The sequence below is a fragment of the Erithacus rubecula genome, assembly GCF_903797595.1.
Source record: "Erithacus rubecula genome assembly, chromosome: 4".
NCBI classification, from domain to species: Eukaryota; Metazoa; Chordata; class Aves; order Passeriformes; family Muscicapidae; genus Erithacus; species Erithacus rubecula.
Genome location: NC_136686.1, coordinates 66130819 through 66150475, shown reverse-complemented (window position 1 = coordinate 66150475; position 19657 = coordinate 66130819). Strand labels below are relative to the sequence as shown.

The window sequence follows — 19657 nt, the reverse complement described above, 5'->3', positions numbered from 1 at the left end:
GATGGTGAGGTTCAAAGACTTCTCACGCACAGCTCAGATATTTATAACCTCGCATGCACTGGGCTGTGAAATGTTTTCAGGTGGCTGTTTTCAGATCCAGTGGGTTTCTTTACTATCTGTATTTCAGGCTTTCTGTAATGAGCACATCAGATGCTTTCCTGGAATATCACCAGTGTCTTTAAAGATCAGCATGCAATGAAATTCAAACTACCTGTGTCACTGCCTGACAACAAGTGGCTGATTTTAAAAGGAAATTTCTACTTCACCGCTCAGAATTTTTGGTTAGAATTTAAAGCAGGTAACGTAGCATACACTAATGCAAAGAGAACATTTGACTCTTAGACTTAAGGACAAAAAGAAGGAAAGACCCTTGGCAAAGCCACAAGAAGCCTTCCCTTTGGATTAACCTCTCTGGCCACATGGTGCCTCTGCTGCTCAACAAATAGTGCAGAGCCGAGTGAAGTTTCTGCTGGTTAATCAGCAGCTGCAATCCATGAACTGTGCTGGTGCGAGCGGCATCGATCGGCTCGGGACAAAGGCAGGTCAATATTTGATCATCCTGAAGTGCTCTCGTTAGCTGGGACTCTCAGTCCTGCACAAGCAACGTTCCCCTGGCTCAAACAAATCATTGATTTGCACGAGGCTACAAAGCACAGAGCCCAGGCTGCCCGGCTCCACAGGCACCCCCAGCGCAGATGACAATGAGTTTGGATCGAATTCTGTCACACAAATCAGAGCTGACACGATGCACTGCTCACCAGCAACACCATCCACAGCTCTGGGTGCTCCTGAACTGCCCCTGCCTGCTCAACAGGGCTTCTCCACCAAGGTGGATCTTTTGGGTTCTTTTAGCCAACAGCAGCTTATGAAGAGCCTGGTTAATTAGAGAACTGTCACAAAGAGTACTTCGTCATCTGACTGAAGCTGAGGATACACAAGCAATGAGATCAAGTGACAAAGAAGCACAGCAGCACTAAATTTAAGTACTAAAAGGTTGCAGAATTTTGGCTGGTAGCATTAAAAGTGCTCATTTTGATCTCAGTGGAAGCAACAGCTCAGTTGGAATATTCCCCCAGTATCTACATTGTACTGCATAAACTCTACATTAGTTAACAAAACCTCAGCACAGGTAGCACACCACAAAGCCCAGCAGTGATGTAAAACTTTCCATGTCAACAGGAAAAAAAATCTGCCACATTCCAAAGAAACAATTTCATCAGATTTCATTTCCCACACTGAGTGGATTCTTCTGCAGACATCTGATTTGCCATCCACTGAAGTGAACAGTGTCTGAACAGTCTCAAGTGACAGGTTAAAAACACTTCATTTATACAGTTCTCCCTGAAGACAAGCCTGGCCTCTGACACACTGTTCCTTTCTAAGTGATTAAACACTAGTATGAGGTTTTGAAATTTATTTCTAATGCACCAGGACTACAAAAGTCACACAAAGAACATGATAAAGAGGCAATACAATCAAAGCAAGCAGACACTCGAGCTCTGAAAAAGACACTCGACTAACTCTTTATTTCAAGAGTCCAAACCATCTTTGCACACACAGGACTTCCACCAAGTTCAACAGGAGCCACAGCAGGTGCAGCAACGATACCCAACTGGCATGAACACTGCTGGACAGAAAGTTTTGCAGTTTCATATAAATATTTACATCTGCCAGTGTGTACTGAATGCTCAGGACACTGAATGCAGAGTTTCTAATGTTGGGTATGCGTGTTCTTCATTCCACCTCACAGTGCAGCACCAAGCCCTTAGAGTGTTTATAAAGAAGGCTTTCAGCAAAAGGAAGAATACATTTTGTATACATATGTATCAGCTCATTTTCAGAGATTTATGCTAGGAAGGCCTCCCTCACATTCAGATCTAGATCTAAAATGCATTGACAAGGGAGCTGCACTACAGGGGAAGGAGACAAGCTGTTGGGAGCAATGCCCTGTACAAGTACACACAGACAAACACACGCAGAAGCACATGGAAATGAAGACAATCTGCTTCAGAAATCCTACACCCAACCTGGGGTCAGGTTGCAGGGGTGTGTGTGGTGGAAGACCCAGTTCTGCCAGGCTGGCCAAGGAGCCACAGGGTTTCTCAGTGGATGAGCACAGCAGCAAAGAGATCAATCCCTGCAAAGGGGCCCGTGCGGGCGGTGAGCGCACTCCCATTTTCCAGCTGTATCTCCAAGGCTCCCTCTTGCCTGCCAGGTTTAAGTGGAAGGCTCCAGAGAACAGGAGATAGGGATGCAGGTAGTCAGTTTAGGTGAGTCTCAGAAGCAATTAGACACGACTGTCAGCACAGCTCTGGGAAAGGGAGACAGACGGTTCGGAACACACGCTCGCCTTCCCACGACACACCGTGAGTGCAAGGTCCAGGACACAAATTACACCATCTCAGCATGTGCCAGTGTCCTGCCACCAAGCTATGCAGCTGCTGAGGATGGAGTTGTAGGATAAAGCAATACATCATGACTAGCTACAAACGAGGAAAGAAAAACCTCTTCCCCCTCTTCCTCAGGAAATGCAAAATAAAACCCATCATCTTTAATCCCAGACAACTCACAAATCTCAAATTTTCCCCCATAGGCAAAAAGATCACTGCATGACTGGGTTTTATTTCTTTTTCTTTTTCCCCCACCTTTTCATCTTACATTTGCTAACTCAAAATCCAAAGTCAGAAAAAATATATATATTTAGTCAGAAGTACGTCAGTTACATTTTATTAACCTACTCCAAGGGAAAAGCTCCAGGGATTCACCATACAAGTATAAAACCCCTTTCAAACACCTAGGGGTTACTATATTAACTTCATCCCAGCAGTCAATCAATGCAGTAAAAAAATTAAAATACTGAAAATGGATGCTTTTCCCCTCTTCCATGTGTCCAGTGATTGCTCCATTACAGCGTGATGAGGTCCACCAGGTTGCCTTTAGGAGGGGTCATGTTGTCTGGGAAGAAGTTGACTAACGTGTCAAACAGCTGAGTTCTCTGGGCATATGTGTGGTCAACGTCTGAAAATCCTGGGGGAGGAAGGAAAGGGGAAAGTAAGTCACTCCTCCCAATCCCAAACACTCAGTTTAGCTGTGGAATTGTCCATTTAGGATAAATGTTAGCAGCTCCCTCTGCCTCCACTAACAAGGCTGTCAGCTCACTGTCCCACTACTGTGAGCACACATACAGAGATTATGTCATCCCAAGCCAGCACTGCCATCAAAATTCCCTAAAAAGTAATAAACAAATGCCTGTCAAGCTCACTGACAGCCCCAAAGAAACAGGGGAAGCAGGAGTTCTCAGGGGACTGCTCTGATGTCCCAGAAAACAAAATCCATGCAGCTATTTTTATTTGGTGCCTCATTTCTTCTGTCCTCAGGCTTTCTTCATTATCTTCACTGCCATAACCAGAACTGCTCCTTGGATTGCTTGGAGTTTTCCTTGAGATAAGCTCTGCTGACAGCAGGAGTCCCAACTCAGAGCTGGTATTTACTCACTGGACTTGCACCTGGCTGCATCTTGGCACACAGGAGCTTTGCAAACCGGTTTCTGGAGTGCTGCCTCCCAACACAGCAGGGTTTGGTTTGCATTGTTTATCCAAATCCTACACTAAAACCATCAGCAAGAACAATAAGGCAGGCACACAATGATCTCCTCCACTTTGGATTACTTCCATTGCTGCTATCTCAAAGGAATGCTTTTTAATTCAGTGAACTCACTCTTCAGTTAATCAAAGTCAACCAAGTTAATCAAATCAAGGAAGGCTGGGGTTTTTATTTGCAAAGCACTTCTTGATGTACATATCCTCCTATCTGTAAATCCAAAATCTGGATAAAGTATTGTACTGAGTCAAGAACCAATTCATCTTTTAAAATGCTTAAAACAAGGGAAAAGTTTTGAGGGTGGTGAAGCACTGGCACAGGTTGCCCAGGGAAGCTGTGGATGTCCCATACCTAAAGTGTTCCAGTTCAGGTTTGATGGGGCTTGGAGCAATGTGGGATAGTGGAAAGCATCCCTGCCCATGGCAGAGGGGGTTGGAATGAGATGATTTTTAAAAGTCCCTTCCAGGTCAAACCATCCTATGAGTCTATGAAAAATAAAACTTTTTTGAAACTTGGGTTTTCTTTCTTTAAAAAAAGTTGATCTTATAGGGTGAACTTCATGTCTTCCAAACCACAAGAACTCAGCAGAGCTTGCTCATCCATCAGAGCAGAACTGCAGTGGGCTTTTACTTCCCCTCAATTTCTTAAATTAGGAATTAAACCTCCATCAAAAATTAAAGTCATCCATTCTCTCAGCAAGAGCTCAGTGACTTGAGGACACCCCAGCAGCACAACAATGCAATTTCTGCTGGTAGCTGTCCTATATTTGCCCAGGATGAGTCTCTGTGATCTCTCAAGGAGTTAACTGGACAGAGCAGTGAAACAAATCATGGCTTTGGCTCAGCCCTCCTGTTTCCAGCCCTTCACGCCACTGTTTTCTCTGCTCTTGACACTCTGCCCAAAGAACTCGTTCTGCAGAGAACAGAGCGAACCAAACTACTCCAGGAATTGCAGTTATCACAGCAAACAGAGCTGTAGCCATGCTGTGAGATTCCAAAGTGACAGGACAGGAGGTGCTTTATTCTGACCAAAGCTTCTGTTTACTTGGGTAACAGTGAAGGATCAGATGTAATAAGAGACACAAAATGATCCCGGGAGGCATTGGTTTAAAACCACTGATGTTGACAGATGTTTTAAATATGGGCTTGAGGCATTGGACACTGGTCATTATAAATAACCTCTCAAATGTCTGGGTAGTGGTACTTTGCATATTGAAAAGAGCCTACAATGTTGATAGGAACTATAACATTTGATATAAAAACCAGTAGAAACTAAGAGGAATTATCAAAGGGAACATCATGTAATTCCTCTGTCACATAATACTCACCAAGAGTCGTGAAATCCGAGCCAGACTTAAATAATGCTGAGGCAAGAAGCTGAAACTGCAGAAGAGGAGGTAAAGGGACAAAGAAAGAAAAAAAGTGTTATTAACCACACAGGCAAAAACCCCAGAGGATTCATAGAAGCACAAGTAGCTTTAGAGTTGCTGTTTTCTCTACACAATCCTCATAACTCCTGTGCCACACACATGAATAACAGCAGCAGGCACTTTCATATGAGCACTACAATTTGTCACCTTGGCACAAGTTAGATGTTTTTTCCTAGAATTAGAGCACTGTTGATGCAATGAAAGGTATTTGACTAAGAGCTCTAAAAATCTAATTTTTTACATATAATTTTTTGCCTCTTTGGCAGAAGATAGAGTCCCTTCCATATAATAACACTCCCAGGGTATGCACCACATGGTACAGGTTCAGCAGCCAGGGATTAGATGGCACAAAAACAGGGTAACTGCTGGAGTGAGCATGAACTTCTTGAACACAGAGAAAGCTCTGCCCAGAGAAGCTGTGGATGCCCCAACCCCAGCAGTGTTCAAGGCCAGGCTGGACTGAGCAATCTGATCTAATGGGTGGCATCTCTGCCCATAGAACAGGGTTTGGAACTCAGTGATCCTTAAAGTCCCATCCAACCCAAACCATTCTATGATTTGAATGACAACAACCCTCCTGAACTGCCAGAGATCTCATATCACAAATTTAAGGCAGTATCTTCTTAACTAAAAATAAAAATCCTTTGTTTGGGAACATCAAGACCATGAATAAAACCATTTTAATTAACACATTCATGATTTTATTCTCCCTTCATGTCTCACTGTGACCACAGTGTCTTCCTCTGCCCCTGACTCTGTTTCCAATTACCCAAGGAACAGCAAAGCTTAGTGCTTTGTCATGCTCCTGCAAAGAAAGAGTTGATTGCTTAAAGCCTTGGAATCTTGTGTCTCCTGCCTGTGTGTCTCTTCAACACACAGCCTGAAGGAAAAGAAGCGAGAAAAAAACCAGAAGAGAAGTAAATATGTTCAGAGAAGGAGTGGAAAGAACAGCCAGGCATTACATATCCATCAGTTTAATTTCAATTTCAAGAGAAAATGGGAACACAGACAATTTGTAGGCATGTAGGAGTGGAGAAGGTGATGAGTAGCAGCCAACGTGAATTTGGCAACAACAAGTTGTAGCATATCAATCTGATTTCTCCTGTGAGGCAGAAGGCCCTAGGGATGGGACTTGGCAATAGACCTTGTCCATTCTGACTTTTATAGGAATTCTAACATTTTTATATGATATTTAAGGCACATTGTCAAGGCATCACTTAGATTAAGCCAAAAGGGAAAGGCAAACAGGTCAAACAACTTTACTGTGGGTGGCCATCAATGGTTTGACATCAAAATGGAACCTTGAATCAGGAGTGATTCATCTGTGCCCCAGGGTCAGCATCACCCTGAGTTTTCAGTGATAACCTGCTTGGCAGAACAGGGCAGGATCACCAGACCTCACACCACACTCAGACTGACTGCCAGCATGGAACAGACAGCCTTCCAACTGTTTTTCCACTTAATCCAAATTATAATGATGGATTGAGGTGCATTTCACTGGGGCCAAGTGCAAATCAACATAAACAGAAAAAAATCAGCAATACAGAACAGGTGCAGAGACTCTGTGAAAATGTACTTAGGATCTACAACAGATCAGAATCACTTTATTATAAAACTGACAAATACATGAAAAGGAGCAGCATCTTTAAATAAAATACTCTTGCTATTATCAAGGTTTTAAAGTCTCCTCTATAATAGGATGCCCATTTTGGGATGCCCTGTATCAGTTAGTGAGGAAATAATATAATACGGGGAAATATTATATAATATAATACAAGGAAATATAAAATGAGGAAAGCACTAGAAAAAAAAAATTAAGTGTTCTGAAAACCAAGTTCTACAAAGAAAACTCAAAGGAGTCAGGGCTGCAGAGCCTCCAGAGAACAGTGGCCAAGCACAAAACTGCCAGAAGTCACAGATGCAAAAAGCTGCTACAAAAAGTAGATCTACAACCAAGTGCACTAAGCTACAAAAACACTTCAGTGAGATCAGTTTTGATGTGACATCAAGGGAAAAAACAGGCTGAAATAAGGACTGTAGTGTTCTGGGATTGTCTGCATGCTTTGGGGAGGGAATGGTGAGAAAGATACAGGATTGACAAACTGGAGATGAGGGGGAAGGGGGTGTAAAATGCCCCCCTGAGCTTACACAAAATCACTGCACTGCCCCACGTGGATTCCACCGTGAGCCTCATTTGTGAGAGCAGCTTGGCTCCCCAGCAGCAGCTCCTGAAACAGCTGCCCAGCAGAAATAGCTCCAGAAGTTCCAACAAGAGCCGTGCCTAAATCCCGGCGCCTTCTGCGCGCAAATGCCGCGCTCTGGCCACCCTGCCCTCCCACACCATGGCCTGGGGGCACACAGGCTGGGACAAAGGGGGTGCCATCAGCTGCCAGGGGCTCCTGTACTCTTCCAAAATGGAAAGGACTGCTGGGAAAAGCATCAGGAAAAATCCAGGAAAAAGTGAGCCTTGCAAACCAGAAAAGTCCCTGCAAATTCGCACTAAGAAATGAAAAATCCCCTAAGAATCAAATGGAAAATGTGCCCCACATTTCCAAAAGTTGCACTGGAACACCACTCCAAAGCTGGCAAAATCCCAGGGGTTATTGGGAAAAATATCTGGAAAAGGCCAGTAAAAACTCTGCCTTCCAGTCCTGCTGGGAGCACAAAGCCAGGCTGGGGCTCAGGTGCCCGACTCAGGGCTCAGCCAGGAACTCACTGAACTGAGACCAAACCCTCGCTGAAGCAGCCCCTGCCAAGCATTCCAGCCTCATCTGCACCAGGCATGATGGATTTCCATGGCTATGGGTTTCTTTGCAGCTTTGTGAGGAAGGAGGATCTTGTTTCCTTCCCTGCTGATGGCACCACACTTGAGTTAACCTTGAGGGCTGTTGTTTTGTTTGGCTTGGAATTAAATTTGTGTATCAGCTCACACTTAAAAAGCACTTTCTGATGGAAAAGTCAAGCATGTGAGTTAAGAACATCAGCTAAGGACAGTGCTGAGCCTAAGCTGGTTCACTCTGCATTTGTATTACAATCTCAAACCCTACAATCATCTCCCAAAGGATCCCTATTTTTTTCCCAAAGTGTAGGACAGTTACTGCTCATTCAATATCAGGTCTCCTACATTCCATTCCCAGCAGATATCCAATGTACTGTTTTCTTCACAAAGTTCAAGCTCTGCTCTAAAGGAATTAATTTCTTCATCGACTTTCTTATCATATTAATTGTTATTCTAACAGATGGCACTTCAAACTCTGATTAATTTTGAGTCTATTTGAAATAACATTATCTGATTTTTCAAAATATGTAGTGTTATGCAACAGCTTCTGAATTCACAGAAAAGCAAAGCCCTCAAGCAAATCACACCTCAGATCTCTCCCATCAGGCACCAGAATGAAACACCCAATTAATGGCCATCTAGGAAAAACAATTTGCTTAATATCACAGAGCAACTCTGTTATGGAGGCAAGAGCAGAATTCAATTACCCAGCAGAAGCATCCAACTGCTTCAATCACACCACCACCCATTTTCTTCTGACAATCCCTCTGGCTCACTGGCTTCATCCATTCCAAATTAAGCCTCCATTCAAAAGGCAGCAGTTCCTTTTGTTATACAATTAACTTCTCTCTCGGAGATCCAACCAACCTTCTGAACACAGGCAGGAGTTCCTCAGAGATAAACAGATCTGGTTAACTAATAAAAGGTTATACTATGTCTATTTTTATATATCTGCACACCTCTGCCTTTGCACAAACAAAATGACTGGGGGGGAATGAGTAACTAGTTTGGGATACCTGGCATGTTTTATGAATCACACAATTCCTCCTTCTCCTCTGTAATGCCTGTGTGTGAGTGCTCAGATCACAGCATAAACCAGTTCCTCAGCTTTGACCAGTTCTCTGGGGCTGGTGACTCCCAGCACAGGCTCAAAGAGGCAAGGAGAGGCTCAAACCCTTTGAGGATGGAGCTGTTGCTGAAATGGGGAAGGCTGAGCACTGTTTTTGTAAAGGCTCCTTGGCTCCAAAGCCTCTGCTCCTGCAGCACACAGGCTCTGAGGCTTTACAAAGAATCACAGCAGGACACAAAGAAGAGAAACAGGCTTTTCTCAGCTCCTTCCTAGAACTATTTTTCCCATTTGGGCGTCAATTTTCCCAGAAATATCAGTCTAATGCGAATTCAAACAATACTTTTGGGCCCTGCTGGCTTTATCTGTCAAATTTATTAAAGACAAGGTCTTAAGAATGGAAAGTATGAAGCAGCCTTGAATAGGGGCCTCCTGCCTCAGTCTACAATCAAGTCAGGCCTCAGAGTGGCCTCCAGGTCCTTGCTCTTTCTCCTACCATGCTCCAAGAAAAACATACTGTGAGTTTTCCTTGTGCTTTGTATCTGTTTTACAACAATCATGGGATTGAGCTTCATCAGTTGTTGAATCTCCATGTACAAAATTATCCTGCTCTCCCATACTTGGAAAGCACTGGACATTTTTTTTGTGTCATCTTGATTTCTGCAGCCCATTTCATAGCAGCAAAGTCCTGGGTATGATTACTGCAGTGTTCAAGGAGCATCTTTAGCTTTTGCACATGAACTACTGATGTTTCTGTGCTTTAACAGCACCTAAGTACAAAATTTAGAATTCAATTTGATATTTATTTTGACCATCCTTTTACTTTTAAAAGCCTGCTGTTGTAATCTACCACACAAATTCGCACACATCTGTGTGTGAAAGAGAAGAACAGCCAGGCCAGCAGAAAATTTCACACCGGCAAATAACCCTTTTATACAACTTTTAATCTGTTAAATCACAGGCAAAATTCCCCATTTTCTAGGGACTTACCCTCCTTTCCCTACAGTGCCAGGGCTGTTAACCCACAGCCAGCAAAAAAGACCCACTGATTTGGGAACACTGAACTGAGTGAGGATGTTTAAGTGATGTCAAGCAGAATCACAGTTAAAGAGAACTGGCTCTGCATTTGTGGGCACAGAAATTGCTGGCACACAGCCTGTGGCTACTAAACCAGGCACCCATGCAATACCTCTTACTTGCAGGCATCTACTTCATTTCAGAGTAATAAAAAAGGGAAATAAAAATCTAGTCCTCTTAGCATCCCCAAAATTCATAGCAACAGAATGAAAATCTTAGGGTATGTTCCTACTATCAATCATTCATGCTACTTTAAACAAAATCAGTTACTAATGCCAAAGTAAGTTTCAAGAACAGTCTGTTTGTTTTCCTTGGCATGCAACTGCAAACAGCTGAACAGACTTGCCTAACTAAGTTAGAAGGAATTACTTCTATTACAAAGCAAGCAAGCCTCACCACAAGGGGAAATTCTGCTTGTAATGGTATATAACACCACCCAGATCCCCATCCATAAAACATGAAGCCATACAGGCCAGTCTCCAGAATTACTGCACAAAATTGGGGATAAAACTATTCAGCCTGGTCCTTCCCAAATTTAACAGTTGAAAAGAGGAAAAAACAGGCAGGAATTGATTCTCTAAAGTTCTAACAGCCTTACAGCATTCAGTGACTGCAGCCAACCACATCTATCACCTTTGCTATTAACTGAGATACAAATCAAATAAAGGCAGGGTATGGAGGTGTCTGGGCTGAGAGACACAATCAAAGTGGTGCTTGAAATTGGATATGGAATCCAAAATGCCTGCGTCAGTCCTCTGGAAAGCACAGGAGCTGCTGGGAGATGCAATGCCAGAGCAAAAAGCCAACTCGATGTGATAACCGGAAGGTAAATTGACGTCAACTGGAAATGCACCCAGTCAGTACCAGCCCAGCAGCTGGCTCTGTGCCACAGCCCTGGCAGATCTGACCCAGTGGAAAAAAGCTTTGGAAGTTAAAGCTTTATGACCAGCAAAATGAATAATAATTAAAAAAAAAAACCAACAAACAAAAGCGTCCCAGAAACTGTTAAATTATTTTTGGAGATGGCTGGAATAGATGGAAGTTCCAATTCTGCTGAACGGTGCTGATCCGATGGCCCAGCACAACAGACACAAGCTATTGGATTTTGTTTGGATCAGACATTAGGCTTGCAGGGAAAGAATCCACAATGTATTCACTCAGCTGGATTGAGCTATGTAAGCTCATTCACTGGATCATTAATGTTCAGAACACCAGTGTGCTCTCTGAAAAAGAGCAATTCTTTTTTCCAAATATTTAATTCTATTTCTACCTGGTATAATACAGCTTCTACATGCCCCAAAAATCTCATAGGAGCCCATGCAGTCATGTAAATTCTCCATTCCTACAGGGTGGACAAGTTGAACACTGAACTGGGAAAAGAAAAAGCAGAATATTAAAGGCTTTCCTGTGCCAGATGTGCTCAGTGTGCAACTTCTGCTGCACCTCCTTCAGTCTGTGGGCGACAGGAGGCAGCAGGAACTAGGAAAGGAGCTTGCTCATCACATCACAGATGTTTGCTGTTCAGGGAATAATAAAAAGGCTCAGCCAGCCATGAGATGCAAGATCTCCTTAGGAATAACTGGCTGAGGAGAGACAGGCTACCAGCACACAGGTGTAACATGGAGAAAAGGGGAGATCATAAAACACAGGATACATCTTACAGGAGTGGGAGGGAGCAGAAGGGGGAAAGAAAGCATCAGAATGGGGGCTTGTACTGTATGGATTAGTACAGGCTCAAACAGGAAGAAGAATCCTTGAATTCTTGGTTCAGTTTTGGGCCCCTCACTACAAGGAAGTCACTGAGGGGCTGGAGTGTGTCCAGGGAGGGGAATTGAGCTGGGGAAGGGTCTGGAGCACCAGGAGAGGCTGAGGGAGGTGGAAAAGGGGCTCAGCCTGAAGAAAAGGAGGCTCAGGGGGGACCTTCTGATTTTGCACAACTCCCTGACAGGAGGGGCCAGCCAGGTGGGGGTCACTCCCAAGTAGTAAAACACAAGACAAGAGGAAATGGCCTTAAGTTAAGACTGGGGATCAGGAAAAAATTCATCAGAAGGGTTGTACAGCTCTGGCACAGGCTGCCTAGGGAAGTGGAATCTCCATCTCTGGAGGTATTTAAAAGCCACATAGATGTGACACCTGGGGACATGGTTTAGTGGCCTTGGCAGTGCTAGGACAATAGGTGCATTTGATCACCTTAAAAGTCTTTCCAACCTCAAAGACTCTGGAAGTGTAACCACACTGGGAAGATGGCACACAGGAAAAAAAAAAAATCTCCTCTTCTATCTTAAGAAAAGCAGGATGATCTATTGTCTTTCCTATGCTAGAAATAACTAGAAAGGATGTGAAACTACTTGACATGGAACAATCTGAACAAGAAACCATTTACAAAGAACAGAGAGTCACAGCACTTAAATGTTTTGTTGAATCACATGTTTACAAAGGCTGATTAGAATTTATGACGAATGTGATCACTTCCAAGATCCTGGTAAGAGTAAACTTCTTTCCTAATTCTAACCCTACAACTCCATCCTGTGCACACGCAAGCAAGAGGAATGTTCTCCCCCAAGACCTTTCAGTGTCTGTGTAATCTTTTCTTTAGCTAAAGTAGCAAGTTAAAGCCACCAGATTAAGAGATTTAATCCAAGGACTCGGCATGGAATAGAACTGCCCCTCCTCCTATCATGATTTATAAAAGAAGCTGTCGAATCCCTTTCCAAGTCATTAAGGAAAGAAGACAGCAAGAACCCCAGACTCTTCCTTATCCAGGAGCTGAACACTGGCACATCTCACCTGGCTGCCCCAAATTCCATGTGGAAATGAATGCCAGAGTCAAATCAAACACCTTATCTGACACTTCTCACTATTTCTTTAATCCATTTTGTAAAGTGACACGCACTGCGGTACTGGAATCAACACAGGAAATGAGAACAAATTCCTGGAATAAATAAAGAAGATGCCTACTGGATAATGTTCAAAAGGGAAAGGAGATAAGATTTTAAGGGTAGCAAGCAGTGTATAGGTATAAACTACATCCAGAAATATTGATCTTCTTTGGAAAAGCTTTCCCTTCCCAGAGATGCTGAATATTGAGAAGCCTGAGCACAAGTTTCTACTCCCTTTCTACTGCACAACCAACTACAGACTGTGACATTTAAAAGAGTTTACATTTCAATTAAAGCTCCCAAAATATACACCAGCACACTGGAATTAAAACAAAGGCTTAGTCTTCACTCTTAGGAGTACAAAAGCTATTTTATCTGGACCTGCAGTTGTTAAATGACTGTTTCCAAAACAGTGTGACTTAAGTGCAGAGAAATACATGATACAGCAAACTGTCTGGCACCTGCAGAGCTTTTATAAACTGAATAAAACCCAGGTTTAAGAAGCTCAAAACTTTCAATGAGAACACAGTTTAAATTTCTGTAGGACAAGGATCATTGTTCCTCACCTCCTTTGTCTCCTCAGGGTCCGAGTGATCCACGGTTACATATAAATCATTCTGCAGGTACTTCAGTGCACTAAGAGGGTCAGTCTGAGCTTTCTCTTCAAACCTGCAGAGAGGAGACAGAAAACTTGAGCACAGCCATTTCCTTCAAAACTAAGTACTACTGGTTCAACAGACAGCAAACTCCATCTAACAAACCCAGTATTTCCAAAGAAAACCATGTTAATGGCAGCTGAGCCTCGTGGTCACTGGAATTTCAAGCCAGACTGAAACAAGGAAGGAGGTTTTTTTGGGAGTTTAAAGGAGTGTAAAAGGGCAAAATATTCCATTCTTACTAAACATATTCAAAAGCATATGCACAGAAACTTCTTAATAAATAAATACAAAATATTGAGCATAGCTTGTTTTCCACAAATGAACTAAGGTGTGAGCAGCACCACAGGCAAGCCTTGAGCACTTCAGTCCCTGGGATATTAACATTCCACCTTTGGAAAGAGTACAGGTCCATAAAAATCCTGTGCACCACCACCATTATTTCTTCATTTTCTTTTAATGAACAGGAACTGCAACTTCTGTGAATTCCCACAAGAAGTGAACAGAGCCCTCAGGAAAAGATTCTGGGCTCAGCATCCTCAGTGAGCAGAGCTACTTCCCTGCAGCACTGTTTTGGTTGCATAAGCCTAGAAAGGATGAGGTTTAAAATCATCTTTTTCCTTACCTCACCTACCCACTGAGTGCAGCATCACACTGCTTCTCATCTTGTTATTTTTTTATTTGGGTCATCTACCTGGCTATTTATACCACAGTGGACATGTGTAGCCTGAATTTTGAAACTGCCTAAAGATGTCATCAGGGACTGAGCAGCACAGGGAGCACAAAGACCTTGTCTGTCACCTGATGCATCTGCCAGTTTGGTCACCACACATGGTTGTAAACACTGCCATGGATTTTCTCAGATGACATCATCATGGCCCAGAGAGCTGAAGTGGAAGCACTGCCACCTTGCTCTTTTCCACCTGCCCTGTTTGTCTGACTGGTACCAAACAAATTCACAGGAAAAACAGGAGCCCAGCTGATGCTGTGGGTTTGTTGTGGATGCAAGGAACACAACTGTTCTGGTACCCAGAGCTTGGGGGAGTGCAGTAAAGGGCAGCCAGTGACTCCACAGCAATTCAGCTCCAGCCAGGCACCCATCCCACCATCCCTGGCTGCTCAGGTTTGGCTCCTTCACACAGACCCCAAAAATGGGAGCATGGTGCATAAACCCCAAACTTCTGCCAGACAACACACAGCAACATTTCCTTCAAGTGCACTTTAAGCAAGTAGAAACAAATAATGCAGAGCTGTCTCTGGAGGCTGCACAGCTGCATTTCCATACCACCACAGCTGGGTTTAATCAGCATCCCAGATAACTGGAGAGGCCTTTATTCATTCTTGTAGGTATTCACACTACTGTGTGGCTAATCTCAGTGTCTCACCCAGCCACAGTGGCTGTGAGTTGAGTACAGCAATTTGCTTGCTGCCTCAGAAATAAAATACCATCAGGAAAACCTGACCTTCCAACTCTTGGCAGAGCCTGATAACAAAGTATTCTCCCTGAGAATGCAGGGAGAGCTATTTACTGCCTTCAAATGATTTGCTGGGTCCTGAAAGGCTCTCTCACTGCTGCAATTTCTTGACTAAGGCAACACCATAAGCTTGATTTTGAAAAGCTGTTGCCCTAAATAAGAAATATAAAGCAGCTCTGAAGCATCCAGAGTGCAAGAAGTACTGCAGTGTAGCTGAATTCTGCCCAAGTGAGCTCTTTCAGGAGTTTCTGAATGAGAAACTCTGATGACCTCACCACAGTTGAGTCTCAGATGTGCAAAGGCATCCAGCCCCCAGGCTTCATTAGCATCCTTGCAGGCTGTTACTATCTCCAAGCACAGTGTTTCCAAAACATACTCCATTTCCTTGGGAGGTGACAGCACCAAAGCACATGTTGATGAACAGCAGAGTGAAAAGGGAATCTAAAAATTCCCCATGACTCCCCACTCAATAACCAGATTTTTCTAGTTTTAGAATAGCATAGGCAAAATGAATCAAGTAATTTTGTAGTTTAGCCCTGGCTCACTGGTTTTATTGAAATAATTTTAAAAAATAATCAAGAAACCTGCAGAAGATTTAGAAGGGACCTTGAAGATCATCTAGTTCCATATAACCAACAAAATGACATTTCACAAAATGGTTTATGAGAGATTTGAGTCTTAGCAACTTGAAAAAAGAGAGAGACACCTGGAAAAGAAAATTGCAAAGCACCTTTTGTTTCTTTACCTGTGCTTTCTGATGAGGTATTTGCAGTGTCTTAGCAGGTATTCCTTTGAAGGTCGACAGAGCTTGAGAGACCAGAAATCATCTAATCTCATCTTTGGAGAGCAGGATTTACCAGGATTCCCTCCAAATAAGTAATGAACCTAAGGAAATGAGAGGCAGATCAAAAAATTGATTGTTTGTGTAAATCCACTGAACAAAGACAATTTACTATGTCAGCAGCTTTGCAGAGGTTTATTCTGGTGGGAGAAACTGTCATTTAGACAAGTTGCTCCAACTTATTATTAGCCTCACTTTGTCCCCTTGGAGATGAAGAAAAGTTCTCTTAAACCATTTACATTTTAAGATAAGAAAAGATTTGCACTGTTGGAACATCTCTCTAGCAAATACTTGAGACATTTATAAATAAACATCCAAAATTCAAGCAAACTCTTTCTTTAGGAAAAACCCATGAAAATGATAAATCCTTAAGCACTGACAAAGTGAGTTGGAGACATCCAAAGTAAAGTGACAGCAAGCCAGGCCAGCATAATGCAGACTTACAGAGAGAGGCACATTTCCAGAAGAGTGGAAGTGTCACAAAAGGACTGTTTATTTCTTTGCTACATTTTTCATCCCATCGTGGGGTAATGTCAGACTCTGAACTGTTGATATTAAACATGCTACAAAGGACCTTCAAATACTGAAGTTTAACAAGTCCAACAGGCTACCTTTCCCCACAGCTTTAAAAATAATCACTCAAAACAATGTATTCTGCATCCCACTGCTGTAGGCTCTCCTTATTTATATCAGAGGAGTTTAGAAAGGTCATTGGAACAGAGGTTTCTAAAAATAAGACTCTTCAAAACAAGCACATCAAACAGCTCCTCAGATAAAGCTGGGCAACTGCAATGATTTAGCAACCTTCAGAGTAACTCAGAAAATACTACTCTGTCTCATGGTGCCTTACACTTAGAAGGAAAGGCAGAACAGTATTTATTTATTTACTGTATCATTACAGTGAAGACAACAAGCAATGCAATTTCTCCATACAGAATTTACAAGCATTCCTCCTTAAAATCCCTCTTATTGTCAAATTTTGGGCTAGTTGGGTTTCCCAATTTTGATTAACCTCCCACAGAATGCAAGATTAAAATATGTTTTCCTTTAACTCAGACTGTTTCAGACTAGGGAGAATTTTTAGAAAAATCCATGAAAGGATCAGTAAACGTGCCACAGCAATTTAAATTCATGAGTTAATGAATTTATGAACCTAATCTGTGGATTTGTGCTTTATTGGTTAATATGCACAAAGCCAACCCTAAGTTTACTGAGCTGTCAAATAGACTTAAAATTTGGTTTAGTGTATTTGAGTATGAATTGGAGGTATTGGAATATGTATTTAAGTGTCCATTGGAGGTGACAGTGCTAAAGAATGAGTTTCTGACATGCAGGGCAAAGTTAGGCACCTCTGGTGCAGAGGATTCTTAACTGATTAGCTCATTCAAACACAGCTTTTCCTAGAAATTTTGTTAACTATCTGTTCTCATTTAGTCACTAACAGGTAAGATTAATGAGGATAATGAATGCAGTTTTGTGTGTTCCGAAGTGTGAGAACACACGTTTACTTCATATTGATATGAAAAGTAGTTTAGCACCTTATTTTAAAATATGGGGAGTTAAATGAGAGTTACTCACCATATTAATTCAAATGTTCAAAAAGTATATTTATTGTACCATCTCTAAGGAAACAGCTACATCTTAAGAGCAAAATGACTGAAAACAAAATCACTTCATACCTTGTGCAACTCATCATACACCAGCTGATGGGCAAACCTTGGGCAGGGCTCCTCTTCCTGAAGGCTTTTACCTGGATTCTCTTTGGCTGCCTGGTCATTCTTATAGACACAAGACCTGAAATTCAAAGCAGTAAGGAATTAATAGTTCTACCTACATAGGCAGCATGAAAAGTTGCTGGAAGGTACAAATCATGTAGAATAGCAAAGATTTTCTTACTTCTCTCTATGCTGTCCTCTATTATCCCATCCCATTCTTAGTTCTACAAAGAACCCAGACAGGAAGCAGAGGTCACCTTGGCTGAAAACAGTCCTCAAGCACAAGTCAAACAGGAAAAAATTCTAGAAAATTATTTGTCATGAGCTTTGGGGATCTCTTCAGACATCATATTATTTGCCTACAGAACTGTCAACATGAAGTATTTTTCTATTATGGAAAAAAACATCTTGAACCCTGTAGACTTTAGACCACAGATTACAGCAGAGGTGGTATTTCAGTCAGTGATTTCCAAGCAGACTTCAGTTATAACTGAGAATTCACTTTTAAAAAACAACACTTACACCTTTTGAAGTGATTGACCCCACTTTAGAAGAGGTCTTGAACACAAAATATCTGCCAGCTCTGCTAAGGAACAGTGGCAACGAGCTACTGAGTATAACTCAATGAACAAACCAGGAGATATTTTCACAGAATATCTCACCTGGCACAAAATCTTCTCCATCACCATTCACTTGCACCAGTTTCCTTAGTTTCTAAGAACCAGAGCAATGTACACTGCTATTAACAACTGAATTTGCTGCACTCATCCTGAATCCTGGCCTTGAACCCTTCCTACAGGAAAAGCCTTTTATAACTGCTCACTTCCCCTCATCTCCACCTGGCTCCAATAAAGATGCTCACATGATTTCTCTCCCTCATTTGGATTATTGCCATGATGCCTCTAAAGACAATGGGAAGAAGAGGTGCCTCAAGGGAACTCAGCTGTCTTCCACAACTTTCAACAATTCCATGGTTAATAGAGGTTCCAGAGTTACCTTAGAGATTGCTTTCTAAATAAAGTCAGAACTTAGGGCTTACCAGCTGTTCCTCACAATGTCATAGATCCAGAAGGAATTCCTCACGTTCTCTTCCCGCTTCTCCTTGTCCTTACTGAGCCCTGACAAGACGTGGATTTCATTCAGTTCAGGATCAATGGTGGCCCTTTGAGTGAAACCTGTCATTGGAACTGAGAAAAGAAAATTAAAGTTACACACAGGAAAGGATCCAAACATCAGGCAAATGAGTATCCTTCTCCCTGCAATTCAGCAGATCATCATACAGAGGCCAACTTCTTTCCTGTTAAAGCCATGTCCAATGAAAATTCTCCTCTTCCTATCTCTGACTCTTGGAATCAAAAACAAACCATTCTGAGAGCTGCTGTTTCTTAGGAAAAGATATGGACAGAGCCATTTGGGAGACTACCAGCTCAGAAATGAGGATTAAGCTGCCTAACTTACAGCTAAATGACCAGATGACCCTTACAAATATGAATGGAGTAATTTTGTTATTATCTCTTCTGTAAAAGGAAGCATTGATTCAAAAAAGCTTCATTGCAAAAGCTGGGAAACTCCAAAAAATTCAAGATGACCTCACAATTCTACAGCTCACAACCCTGCAGGACAAAGATGTCAAAGAAGCTTTTTGTATTTTCTGAATAGTTGTGGAGTAATTACCAAACCATTCTTCTGTCCCACCTTCGGATTTAGAACTATGGCGAAATCCTGCAGATTCCAAAACTTTTCATCATAATTCCCCGAAAAAAAAAGGTCAGCAAATTTGTTTGGCAGTCCTTTTTGTTTGTTGTGTAATTCCTCATTTCCTGTTTCCCTAGGCAACCATCCTCCCAAAATGTATTTGTGAAGGGCACGTGATCTTTGTTTACAGATCCTGTTTGTCTCCTTTCTCTTTCTGGGTCAGTTTACAAAGGCTGGTAAAGGTTCCTGGCCTTTGGTCAAGATTTTGGCACGAAAAATTCTCAGAACTCTTGTATTTTGCAAATTCTTCCTTGCAATTAACTGAATTGCACCCATGGCCTAGAAAATGAGCCCAACATTAATAAAACATTTAATATTGCCACTGGGGAATACACAAAATGGTATTTTGGAAACCCATTCTGTAACTGGTTTCATTCTCACGCTT

At 42.2% G+C, this 19657-nt stretch overlaps 1 protein-coding gene across 4 annotated transcripts in view; it reads right to left on the bottom strand.

Moving 5' to 3' along the window:
- Nucleotides 1-2711: 2711 nt before the first annotated feature.
- The window catches only part of MKLN1 (muskelin 1), a 92509-nt gene continuing 75563 nt past the window's right edge, over nucleotides 2712-19657 (bottom strand). For all 4 annotated transcript variants that reach the window (XM_079303976.1, XM_079303977.1, XM_079303978.1 and 1 more), the window contains 6 exons: nucleotides 18557-18704; nucleotides 17482-17596; nucleotides 15707-15846; nucleotides 13397-13499; nucleotides 4928-4982; nucleotides 2712-3027 (listed from right to left, as the gene is read on the bottom strand). In XM_079303976.1, coding sequence (XP_079160102.1) covers nucleotides 2906-3027; nucleotides 4928-4982; nucleotides 13397-13499; nucleotides 15707-15846; nucleotides 17482-17596; nucleotides 18557-18704 — 683 coding nt within the window. In that variant the 3' untranslated portion in view covers nucleotides 2712-2905. The remainder of the gene's footprint in view (nucleotides 3028-4927; nucleotides 4983-13396; nucleotides 13500-15706; nucleotides 15847-17481; nucleotides 17597-18556; nucleotides 18705-19657) is intronic.